The sequence below is a fragment of the Thermobia domestica genome, chromosome 7 (genome assembly GCF_964235325.1).
Source record: "Thermobia domestica chromosome 7, izTheDome1.hap1.1, whole genome shotgun sequence".
NCBI lineage: Eukaryota > Metazoa > Arthropoda > Insecta > Zygentoma > Lepismatidae > Thermobia > Thermobia domestica.
This window is the reverse complement of record NC_137460.1, coordinates 121,730,928-121,743,923: the sequence shown is the minus strand read 5'-3', so window position 1 is coordinate 121,743,923 and position 12,996 is coordinate 121,730,928. Positions and strand designations below refer to the sequence as shown.

The window sequence follows — 12,996 nt, the reverse complement described above, 5'->3', positions numbered from 1 at the left end:
TTTTCAACAGGGTTCCTCTTTAAGTAAATAAAAATTAAGTAAATAAACAACTAAAATTACAAAATACATTTCACCATCGCATGAAGATATGAACAGTTCTTACTATTCGGAAGGCTGTTTACTTCATATAATTTTCTCTTCTGAGTCACTAGACCTCAAAGAGGTACTAATTTTCATTTGAATGACTCCGTCTTCTATTTTTTTTCTATGAATATAAAATACTGAGATGCTGAATCAGATTTACATTTATTGTCCTTATTCAATACAGTGAACAGTTAATATAAATGGCACTTATCTTTATTAGGTAACATAAAGTAGCTAAAAAGTAACAAAAATAGCATACAATAATACCCAGTAGAAGTTACACAATTTTATACATCACATATTATTATTATTATTATTATTATTATTATTATTATTATTATTATTATTATTATTATTATTAAGTATTTTGCCTTTGGCACGTCTTGAGAGTTTTTTGAGTTTTAAGATTGGGCCTGGAAATGAAATATTTCCTCCACGTTTCTCGATCTTCAGCTTCCTCTTTTAACTTCCAATATTTTCTTCTGTTTTCCAAATCATCGGTCAGTTCTGTTCTTCTTCCTATTCTTCGCTTTCCTTCCATCTTTCCTTCCATTGCCATACAAAGAAGACAATTTCTTCGCAAGATGTTCCAGTCCAATTGGCCTTCCTACGAAGGATGCTGACTAGAAGCGTTCTCTTCTCTCCTATCCGTTTCAAAACATCTTCATTTATTACTCTCTCTGTTCATTTTATCTTTTCTATTTTCCTCCAACACCACCTTTCGAAACTCTAAATATTTCTTCTTTAACTCCCGTAATGTCCAAGTGTCTGAACCATATAGTCCAATGCTCCATAATACTTGACCAACATATTCCTTAGTCTAATATTAAGCCTGCTAGTTAAGACTGATCTTTTCTTGTTGAATGTTTCTATGACTATGGCAATTCTTGACCTGATATATTTGGTAAAGTAAGCTTCTCTCGTCAAAATACTTCCCAGGTACTTAAAATTATCGACTTCTTCAAGTTCTCTTTGTTCTATTCTGACTCGTAAGGGCGTGGAATATTCTCATGACTTTCGATTTTTGGATGTTGATTTCCATTCCATATAGTTTCCCAGTGTCAACTATTTTGTCATATTCCTTCTTCGGTTCTAGATATAATAACCGTATCATCTGCATACCTGATCTTGTTAATGATCTGCCCTCCAATCTTGAAATTTCCAATTCCTATTAATGCTTCCTTCATTAAACATTCACTGTAAATGTTGAATAATTGGAGCGACATAATACATCCTTGTTTGATTCCTCTTTCAATCTCCATACTATTACTTTCTCATGTACTACTACTCATATATTACTAGTGTTTGTGACTCGTCGACTGGCGAAAAGCTTTCGACCGAGTCAATTGGACGAACTTCTGAAAACACTTAAAGCAATCGGAGTCAACTAGAGAGATCGACGATTCATTCAAACCCTGTACATAGGACAACGAGTGAAGTTGCGCTTGAATGAAGGAGAAACCAACAGTGTGGAGATTGGAAGAGGAGTCAGACAAGGATGTATTATGTCGCTCCAATTATTCAACATTTACAGTGAATGTTTAATGGGAATTAGAGATTTCAAGATTGGAGGGCAGATCATTAACAAGATCAGGAATGCAGATGATACGGTTATAATAACTAAAACCGAAGGAGGACTACAGATGTTTGACAAAATAGTTGACACTGGAAAACTCTATGGAATGAAAATTAACATCGAAAAGTCGAAATTCATGAGAATATCCCGTGGAAACACGCATCAGAGTAGAACAAAGAGAACTTGAAGAGATCGATAATTTCATGGGAAGTATTTTGACGAGAGATGCTTACTGCACCAAAGAGATCAGGTCAAGAATTGCCATAGCTAAAGAAGCATTCAACGAGAAACGATCACTCTTAACTAGCAGGCTCAATACTGGATTTAGGAAGAAAGTTGGTCAAGTGCTACATATGGAGTGGACTGTATGGTTCAGAGACTTCGACATTACGGAAGTTAGAGAAGAAATATTTAGACAGCTTTGAAATGTGGTGTTGGAGGAAGATGAAGAAGATAAAATGGACAGAGAGAGCAACAAACGAAGATGTTTTAAAACGGATAGGAGAGGAAAGGACACTTCTGGCCACCATCGTTCGTAGAAAGGCCAATTGGGTTAGACATATCTTGCGAAGAAATTGTCTTCTTCACACTGCCATAGAAGGAAAGATGGAAGGGAAGCGAGGAACAGGAAGAAGAACACACTGCTTGATGATTTGAAAGATAGGAGAAAATATTGGGAGTTCAAAGAGGATGCTGAAGATCGAGAAAGTGGAAGAAACATTTCCAGGCCCAAATCTAATATATATATATAATAAATAAAAATAAATAAAATATCCTCATTAATGCCAGGACCTGCCGAAAGGCAGAATACTTAATAATAATAATAATAATAATAATAATAATAATAATAATAATAATAATAATAATAATAATAATAATAATAATAATACACAACGATTGGTATTTAAATATTTTATTTCTCAAGATTCATTACCCAGTTTGCAAAAACAATCTTAATATGTACTGTTATGATAAATGTAATAAACACCTATACTACTACTAATATCCTATTAGCTCAAATATATTATGATCTTGAATATAATACAACCTCAAGTTTTCGAAGATTTTGTGCTGGAAAAATAGAATACCCGGCATAAAACATTACACATTTTGAAAATATCATACAATGGAAAATTTACTAATTCAAATTCAAAAACCTTTTAAACCCGAATCTTAATTGCATCTTTTTACTTTTGAGCGACGATAGGAAAGAAAATATTGTGATCTTGAAAAACTCGAATTCTAGATTTCACCGGGTTTACAAGTTTCATAACCTCTACATACAAAAAAAAAAAGTTTATTTTTGAACATCTGTCCACCTGTTCATCCTTCCTCCGTCTCATATAAACATATTCACTTACCTAGAACCGATACCATTTCACATATCTGCACCGAATTTTAAACTCAAGTTTTTTCATAAGTTTCCTTACATTTTTTATCTTTCGAATTTTCTTCCTATCTCCTAAATTAAATATAGTTTACTAAAGCATGACTTTTTAAAAAAAGAAAAATACGATTTTCTTGAAAATGGCTCTAACAATTTTGTTTATATTTTATATATTGATATTTCAGTGACAATCTTATATTGTGGTGTAACTTTTCTGGAAAAACTCTACGAAGAGTAGTTTATTTTTGGGAGTAAGTTCTTTACGGACGATTTTTCTCAAACACGACTCACGCGACTTTCATAAATAATAAACATTTGAATAATTATCCTATAATGCTACTTAAATCACTTCCATAAAAATGTCCACAGTTTTTTTTGTCGGTTTGTTTGTTTGTTTGACAGCTTTCTCAACTACGACTCATAGATTTTTGTTCATATTTTATAAACAAATATATCATGCTTATAAAGTCATTTCTTATGAAAAAAAAAAAAACATGAAGGGAGTTAGTTTCAGTGGTGAATTTTCTTTGGACGAAGTTATCCGAAAACACCTTATCAGATTGTCCGTGTTGCACAACAAAATGTCTGATTAGTAAGTGCAGCATAACATGATTTAGTGTAAGGAATTCTAGTGACAAGACTTAGTGCGGTGGCTGTATTCTTTATTCTTTTGGTGATTATGGAAAATATACGCAGATTGATTGGAATATCCGTGGGAGCGTAGTGAAAATACATTAATACTAAGTTTTGTATGTCAGCCAAATCAAATAATAATATGCCATATTACCATTACCTATTTCCTATACACGTCTGACCTGGGCGAGTTATGCAACGGTACGAAACGGTCCCAGGAGAGTCATACTGAAGGTACAATCATCTGATATGAGATACACTTTTTCCTTAAGTGCAAAGGGATAGGCTGCGATTATAATAAGAACATATTTTTTACGAAACCGTTTTTATAGTTGAAAAATATTGTACTATAGTTGAACCAATACGATATTTTCGAAGTAAGGTTGTTAACTTTGAGAAATAATACACTAGAACTTTTTCACAATCCTCAAAACAGATGAATTATTTTATTTTAAACCTTGAAATACAAATGTAAATAGTTAAGTCTGACAAAAATACGGGTCAGCCGGTAAAATACCGATCAGTTGACAATCACATTTCGAAGTCAGTTAACATGAATTATTCACTACTTAGGAAACAAACAAACAAACAAACAAACAACTTGAGTTAGTAGTTTCGCACAGCACTTATAACTATTTGATTTATTTAATACTTATTTCGAATAATTTATTATAAAAGGTTCCACACATTATTAATCTTGCCTACAGATAAGTTCTACGTCTTTTAATTTAAAAATTTCAACAAGTTTTGATAAAATATCCAAAACTGAGAATAAATAACTAAACCTGACAAAACTCTATTATACACTGATAATAACTTGTATTTTAAAGTGATGAGTAGAAATACTACTCTGTTGACTGCATCTCTAAGATTTTTATTGACAGGCTCCGGCCAATGAAGCTGTGACCTTGTTCACCAGATTAATTCAATCACATGCAGATCTAGTCACTTTATGAACACATTTTGCACTTTTAGTACAAGTTAAAAAGACACCTCTTGTTAAACTGGTTGTTTATGTAGACATTTTTTACGGCGACTTCTGCATGAAAGAACTCCAATTTAATTGTTTTTCTGCATATACTAATATTAACAATGTGAGAGTTCTGTAGATACTAACAACATCAGAATCTACCTTAGCATTTTTAAAATTTGATCAGCAATGTGTCAGTTGTTGTCTTTAAGTAAATGAGTTTTATTATAGTTTCGACAGAACACTATTGCCTTCATCAGATACCATATTTGATGAAGGCAATGACAAATTACCGTTTACGTTGGAGTGGTATTTAGATTTGCTTTCTACAAGTTGTTGCTTAATATCAGTATTTGGTATGAGTGGAAAGTACTCGAGAAAATATGACTCAATCCTGATATAAGTTTATATTGAATTGTTTATCTGTTGTTTGGAGTTTGCAAACCAATAGTTGTGCTCTATTTTAAGATGTAATGGTAAAATCGGTGGGTTATGCTGCTTTGAAAGGAATAAGTACTTATTGCTATTGAATTACATATAGGTATGGAACGTATTACATGTGTTCATGATTTCTATTTAAAACAAGGTAATAGGAAATTCGAGCATATTCTTCTGACAACGTTGTAATTATTTTATGGCACTTGGTTTTACGGTGCTGATATTATAGTTTCTAATGGAATGTAAGGAACGCATATTGGTAACTCTTTACTTTGGGCAAGGCGGTGATATCCTGCCACTCTTACTATTATTCAAATTTTGTCACTGGTTCCTTGCTGTTCCTAATTCACATGGATGTACTTTTTATATTTTCTTACTAGATATCGTTGCAGTTCGATTCATATAGTATTGCCGAGCGAACGTGAGCGAGTGAAGGTGGGTTAGAGCCCCGCAGAGCATGTTGTTTTCTGTCTTTCGTTCTTGGGAACTGTAACTGTAACTGCTGGAACCGGTTCAGATGAATCGGTCCCTGTCACTGCCTTGCCCAAAGTAAAGACTTGCCCTCATATTAATTATTATCACAATACTAACTCGAAAGTCTATTATTATCACAATGAATTTCTGTTTATTTTTTTTGTTCAGAGGAATACTTTCAGGTTAGTATTGTGATAATAATTATTGATATTACTTTATAGTTACTACATACGGAAATGAGTGTTTATTAAGTATATAGTATATACATATAAATAGACTAAATATTGATTTTCTAAACTTTTAAATATAATATCTTCAGCTTTGGTCAGATTGTTATAAATTCTCAGTTATAAATGTGTCCAAAGCTAGTGTGCACAGTATGCAAGTAAAATATCCATATATATGTCCTTTTTTCTGAATATTTATCACTTCTTACCATTCCCAAAATTTCATGGATATACTGATACTTTTGTAACTGTAGAATCACTAGAAGATTTCATTTGAAATATACAGGGCGTTTCAAAACAACATCTACAGCTTTGAGAGTGGTGATTCCTGACGCCAAAATAATAATAATAATGGATTTATGGAGAAAAGTGCTTAGTTTCACAGCTAGGACTGTCCAAAACTATGGAAAAGCTACATTGCAACACACGTAATTTCGAACATGGGAAACCATGAAATGACGATTCATATCACCATTCATACGCCATCCAAAAATACATTTTCAGTGATGTGCAATGTATGTCCAAGGGATTCCCTACAAGGTATAATTCCCAGATATGCTCTGACTTAAAGATGGGTGAAAAGTAGGCAAAAGATAAAGCTTGACAGCAGTGAATATGGTATGCGTCTACCGGAAGTCTGAAGTGTTCGGGAACGTCAGCTCCACAGTTCTTTGTGTTCGGAATAACATGTGGTGCGATGTGTATATTAAAAAAAAAAAAAGTGACTATACAGTGGAACAATATATCCCATTTCAAACACGAGGAACCGTGGCGATGACATCCCCTTACACTTCAGACGTCCACCAGCGTATACATTGCTGTCAGGGCTTATTTTTTGCCTACTTTGGACCTACTTTTAACTCGTATCGTACATTCTGTTGGTTGCAATTCTGTCCATGTAGGGAGTTCCTTGCATACACATTGCACATTACTTAAATATGCATTTTGATGGCATATGTATGACTTCCCTTATGGATAGTCATGGATACGTGATATGGACCGCTACTCCAGGGTTTTTCTTCTTGAAATTAACGCGTGTTACAATGTAGCTTTCCCGACTTTTGAGCTGCCTTAACTGTGAAACTAACCATTTTCCCTCATATGTTCATATGAACTTCTTTTTATCATCTTAGTGTCAGAAATCACCTTGCAAACGTTGTTGGTGTTGTTTTAAACACTAATTCTCGACAAGAGTAGCATCGAAAATTGTCACTAACTAATCAAATTATCTTCTTTTGAATTCAATAAATATATAAGATTAAATATGCATGAAAATTCATTTGTTAATCTTGTAGCACTTTCAGTTTATATCTATAAGAAACTAGAGTAGTCTTTACACTGCATATTTGAGTGTCATATTACTATTAATATGGTTACCTAATCTTTGTATTTGATATAAAATGTATTATTACCTTATTTATTATTTTTTTCTTATTTTCTTTTATTCACAGTTCCCTTGGAAATGAATATTTTAATAAAAGAACATTTTAATCGATGGTATACGTTAAAGTCTTACTATCTTGCAGTATGTGTAGTGGATATTCCAATATTGGTAAGTAGAAACAATTGTGTGAATCTTTGTACCAAATACATGGATGTTGAGAATAAATAGAACAAATATTGACCTTTGATCTGTGTGTATGTGTGTAAAGAGGGAGTGGAGAGGAAGGGGAAAGAAGAGAATGATAAATTATTTATCTGAATCAAAACAGTATGAAACTACTGTTTTACAAATATCGTTAAATCTGCACTTTTAACCGAAATGTTACAAACTCAAGATGTAACCAAACAACATCCTCGCATTAGATAATATTTTTACTTCATTTCGTGGCGATTATTAGTTCTATTTTTAAGATAAATTTTACAAAAGTCGCTTGCTTTAAAATATGTTGATACTACATCGAAAACATGAAATGAAATGAAATGAAATTACATCTTTAATTTACTCGTGATGTCTCATGTTTATGCTCTCTAAGGTTTATGCTTTCTTTGATGGTATCATAAGAAAGCCATGAGTGATAGACACAAACTAGTTAAATATTTGAAGTAGTCTGAAAACTGCTATTAGGATCTGGCATTTTCTTTAGTTTTGCCAGAAAAAAGTTTTATTTTATTTCTCTATTAATTTATTCGATCATTTTCCTCGTCTGTCTTCAAAATGTTACTGTCATCTTCCTAAAAATTTAAAAATTTTAATTTCTATTGAGACAATTTTTCACTACATAGCACTGGCAAATACTTCAGTTTTTCATCTTCTTAGCATAAGCAGTGAACTTACCAAGTTGTCGAAGTATAAAGTACACTTAACAAAGAGGCCAGGAGAAAGAATAGGGTTCATATTTTAATCAATTTCAATCTACCAATGCTTTCTATTAGGTTTGAGATTATTATACCTTAAGGAGAAAAACAATCAGGGACCACTGAAATACACTGAAAACAACTAAAGAGAAAGATGGTCGATGGGCGAAGATTAGTTTCCGCTTCTGCAAAAAGATCAAATCACTATATAAATACATTTTTTAATTTTCAGTGGAAGGGTTCAAAGTTTAAAAAAAAAAAAAAAACTTTATTAAATTGGTTAAACCATAACTTTTTCTTCATGCGATAAGGCATTAATGGTTTTGTAATACTTAGACATTTTTTGGTCCGAATTCTTAGCATATGGTATCATTGCTGTCTTTAGGAAGTCTCTTGGCCACTTCGTCTCATACATTTCATTAGAAAGATTGAACTAGTATTTCTTCCTCTTTTCCGGCAGATCTACAATTGAAATAGTATCTATTCAAATTATCAGAAGCTCGTTTCGCAATATCATAAACCATTTACCCTCGCTTACTTTGTTTTTTTCTTTTTAACATCTGCACTACACTGTCTCTCTTCTTTCCTACAAATATTTAAAGATGTTCTCTCGGACTTAATAATATTTTATTGTGCTGGTTAACTAACTTTTCATTCTTGCTTCGTAGAATATTGTTACACTAGCTATCATCTCACTCTTTGTTTCTACTATAGTCATTATGGCTTCATATTCTATACGATCTTCCATTCATTTCACCTCTCTGTACGTTTACTTTAATTATTCTATATTCTCAAACTTCATTGTACAAAATATTCTATTTCTCTTCTCGTTTTCTCTCTTTATTCAGTAGTTAACTTCCTGTACATGTTTTGGCTATCTTGGCGCTTTTCTTATGTTCGTATCTTCTTTTCTTTTAGTTTTCTTCCACATTCCTTATGTAACCCACGATTTCTTAGCTTTTTCTGTTAAAAATACTTTACTACTTCTTCTGTAGTCTGATACATGCAAAATCGAACATGTTCCCACTGTTTGTTAGTTCATGGATACTTTATCCAAGCTTAAATAATACTCTTCACATTTTCTTGAGAATTTATTTTTCACTTTCCCTTATTTTCAATTTCTTAGTATTCTTTTTATCCTTACCCTTCCGGCTTTTTTTAAAGTAAAATATCCACTTTTAGTAGTATAAGGTTATGTGATCAAACAAGATTTGGTCTCAGAGAATCTTCCCCTTTTTTAAAGCTTTCTAAAATCTCCCCTGAATTATAGCAGTCTATTTAATATCCTCATATATCTGTTGTTTATGTCTTTTCCTCTCGTGCTAGTTGAACCAATTGTGCTCAATTGCAAGTAAATTTTATGTGCAGAAATTGATCAGTCCTCTTTTATTTCTTTTGTCCAAGCCATATTTGCCCCACTACCATCTTGTTATTAGTACACAATATTAAAAGCTTTCATTACAATTTAAATGTATCTCTTTTTCTTCCGCTACAATTACGTACGTAAGTCCTTTATCTCTACGTAAGATTTCTTTTTTCATATTTTTTTATACTTTGTTACTTGTTTGTGCAGCAATCGTTGCTTATTTCTATATGAGTATCAGCTCACTTTGTTTTCATAGGTATCTCACCATTATAACAGTATCATCTGCAAATTCTATCCTCATTACCTTCTCTTCCAGACACTTATATCTAGAATTGCTGCTTAACCATTTCAACTGCCATTTTCATTACCTGAGTGAAACACCCTACACCTTTCGATTTTCAATTTTCATTATCAATACACCTAACTTTACAAATTTCCACGAAATCTACGTTATTTTATTTAGTTTCTTTGAAATATGTAATACTATAGTATGCACCATACCTATATCCTAATTATTTTACTCTTATAAGTAGTTTTCCTATTATATTTCACATTTTCTTACTCGAGACCAATAATTTTCTGGAGCCGTCCCTTTCTGCATAAACTTCCAGAGGTAAAGATATATCCCATTTAAATTATTTTGCCTCTGGAAGTTTATACAATGTATAAGATCATTGTGCATAGTATCTTCTTTCTCGGCCAAATTGGAAAAATGGCGTGATAATTTTCACTCTGGTTGTCTTGCACACCTAAGTTTCTTCTGACCGTTTAAATCACTCTGATACATGTGCAACTGATATCAAGCTGCTATGTTATTCACTATAATTTCTACTTACTTTATTCATGAAAGAATTGCTGCCTTCCTCAAGGACGCTTTGTATCTAATTACTACATTTAGGTCAATTCCGTTACTAATGTAGATCGACAGAACTGCAAATTTCATTGTAGCCCACAGTCTTTCCTACCTGATACAATACAAGTGTTCACTTGAAGATGATGGCTATCTATTGAGGAAGAACAAACAAACAAAACAAAACAAAACAAAAAAAAAATGCTAATGAGTTTGATTGTAAAACATTGACGTTTTCTATCATATTCTATCATTAATTATAGGAACTTACTCTATATCAAATATCAAACAACTATAATTTTAAAATAAATCAACAAATAAGTCACAATTTAAGTTCACAATTTAAATATATCATTACCATTTAATTCTATTAAATAAAATTTCAAGAATGACAAGGCTCGTCTCTTGAAAATAAATAAATAATAAAATAAAATAAAATAAAATATGACTCGGTCAGATGTTGAACCCACTACTTTAGTACCAAGATGTTAACTTCTTTGTTACTTTCTTTTTTGTTAGAGCTATGGGTTTGTGTCAAGGTTGTTTTGTTTAAAACAAAATGTATAAAACAAATTATTAAAACTGGTTTTAAACAATTGCTTTTGTTTAAAACAAATTTTATATACGTTTTGAACATTTTGTTTTAAACACGTGTATTTTTTAAGTCTTGTTTTAAACATATGTTTATGTTTATTTTATTTAATTTTTGTAAAAAAAAATGCCAGTGAAAAAGAAAATTACAAAAAAGTGATCCCGTTTAGAAGGCTATTTTCTTTCCGTACAGTGTTGCCACACTTGGTACAATTACCAAATTCAGCCCTTTTTGTCATTCATGGCCCGTTAGTACAATTTTCAGCCCCTTTTGTGAAAAAAGTTGGTACAATTCTATATAATTCAGCATCATGTAACAGATGCTTGTCACATTTTCAAAAGTATCAGTAAGACTTTTCCTACATCTCATGATTGATTGATTTTTCCTCGTTTTATATGTTTTTTCTCATATATGGCCATAATACCGTTTTGGTCTATTGGTCACTTTGAAATAGAGGAGCGTTTGATTTCCTTACAATATATACCGAAGATGATAACTGTTTTCCCTTTTAATTTGCGGCCTCTATTATACTTCCTACGTGCGAGAAAAGTTTCATCTACTTCCACAATTGTTCGGGGTCTTCCTATTTGGATGTTTTTAAAAAGTAATTTTTAAAAAGAGCAATTTCTTGATTTGGACTCTTGGAGAAAGGAGGCGGAGTGTTCTAGAACTTTACTTCTTTTAGTTTCGTGTTACAGAGCTATGTAATTATTACACTGTGATAAAATAATGAATTCAGCCCTTCTTGCTTTAATTCGGTACTATTTTTCAACCCATTCCAGAGCTAGGACTGTGGCAACACTGTTCCCGTGTGAATATTTTGATTTCTCGTGGCTACAGCAAATCGATGTGGTAATCCACAATTTATTTCGTCTCTTTTTTCCTTTGTTTTTTTTATCGTCTATTGTATTGTATAAATGTTTGTCAGTTAACTTGCAAGAAAGTGTTGTAGTCGAAGATTGGACTACTTGTAGAAATGATATTAAACAATAAATAAAAGAATTATTATTGAAACAAGTTTTTGTGTTATATTCAGAAAACAAAGGGCTCTTAACTGTTCTGAAATTAAAATATTTCAGGCATTCTTTAATACATACAGAACATGTAGGTTCTCAGTCTTCGTACAACTTAGAATCGTTTAACATGAGTTTTACGGGAAGAAAAAAGGACATCATTTCGAGTAAACCGAAGAAACTAATTTTATACGTTTCGAACCAACTTAGGTTGCATGATAAATTTGACTTCAACTTAGGGCTTTTAAAAAATATTTTTAGATATGGGTCATTCAGAGCAGAAGGATCCAAGTCCATTTTCAAAAAGGTTCATTTTTGCTCACCAAACATAGTATCTTCGTAGAGAAGAGTCCGAAATAAATTAACCAAAAATCACGTGAAAAGCTGTAGTGTGAGCTAGAGTGGGGAGTCCGTTTAGAGGTCATCTGCCCTCCTTCCGCCTACCCTGAATTTCAAATTTTGGGACAGTAATGCAGGTTTAGAAACCTTTTGCTGAGCAAAGTCCAACAGAACAAAATTGAAGTTCTTACGCCGAATAAATACGGAGTTTGATCAGTTAAAATCCATTTCTATTGGCCGCAAGGAGACATAGGTTTATATTTCTCTTTTGTATTTTTTTCTTTCTTTTTGACCCAAGGATTCCAAAGGTGGCTCTACTTTCGAGTTTCGGGCCTGCTTAAAATTCTGGAAATTGTGCCTAAGCAACCTTCCAGTTTTGATCATCTATATTTCCTCCGTATTTATTCGGTGTAAGGACTTCAAACTTGTTCCGTTGGACTTTGCTTAACAAAAAGTTTCTAAATCTGCCTTACTGCCCCCAAACTCTGAAATTCAGAGTGGGGGTGAGCGCGGCTGCTCTTCTGCCTCCACTGACGCCCCTGTCTAGTGGCCGTCATATGAAACTAGCCCACGCCCTTTCACGTGGTTTTAATTTCATTTCTTTGGACTCTTGACTGCTAAGATATTACGTTTTGAAATAGCGTTCATTTACTGAGCAAAACTGAACATTATTGAAAATAGACTTGTATCCATTGTGCTCTGAATGTTCCAAATATTGTTTCTCTTCAATACAATTATTAATTTAAACA

General features: G+C 32.4%; 1 protein-coding gene across 2 annotated transcripts in view; it reads left to right on the top strand.

The window, feature by feature from the left end:
• LOC145690379 (ATP-binding cassette sub-family G member 1) overlaps positions 1-12,996 on the top strand; it is a 220,098-nt gene that overhangs the window by 198,909 nt on the left and 8,193 nt on the right. For both annotated transcript variants that reach the window (XM_081765210.1, XM_081765209.1), the window contains exon 9: positions 7,241-7,341. In XM_081765210.1, the coding sequence (XP_081621336.1) occupies positions 7,241-7,341 (101 nt within the window). The remainder of the gene's footprint in view (positions 1-7,240; positions 7,342-12,996) is intronic.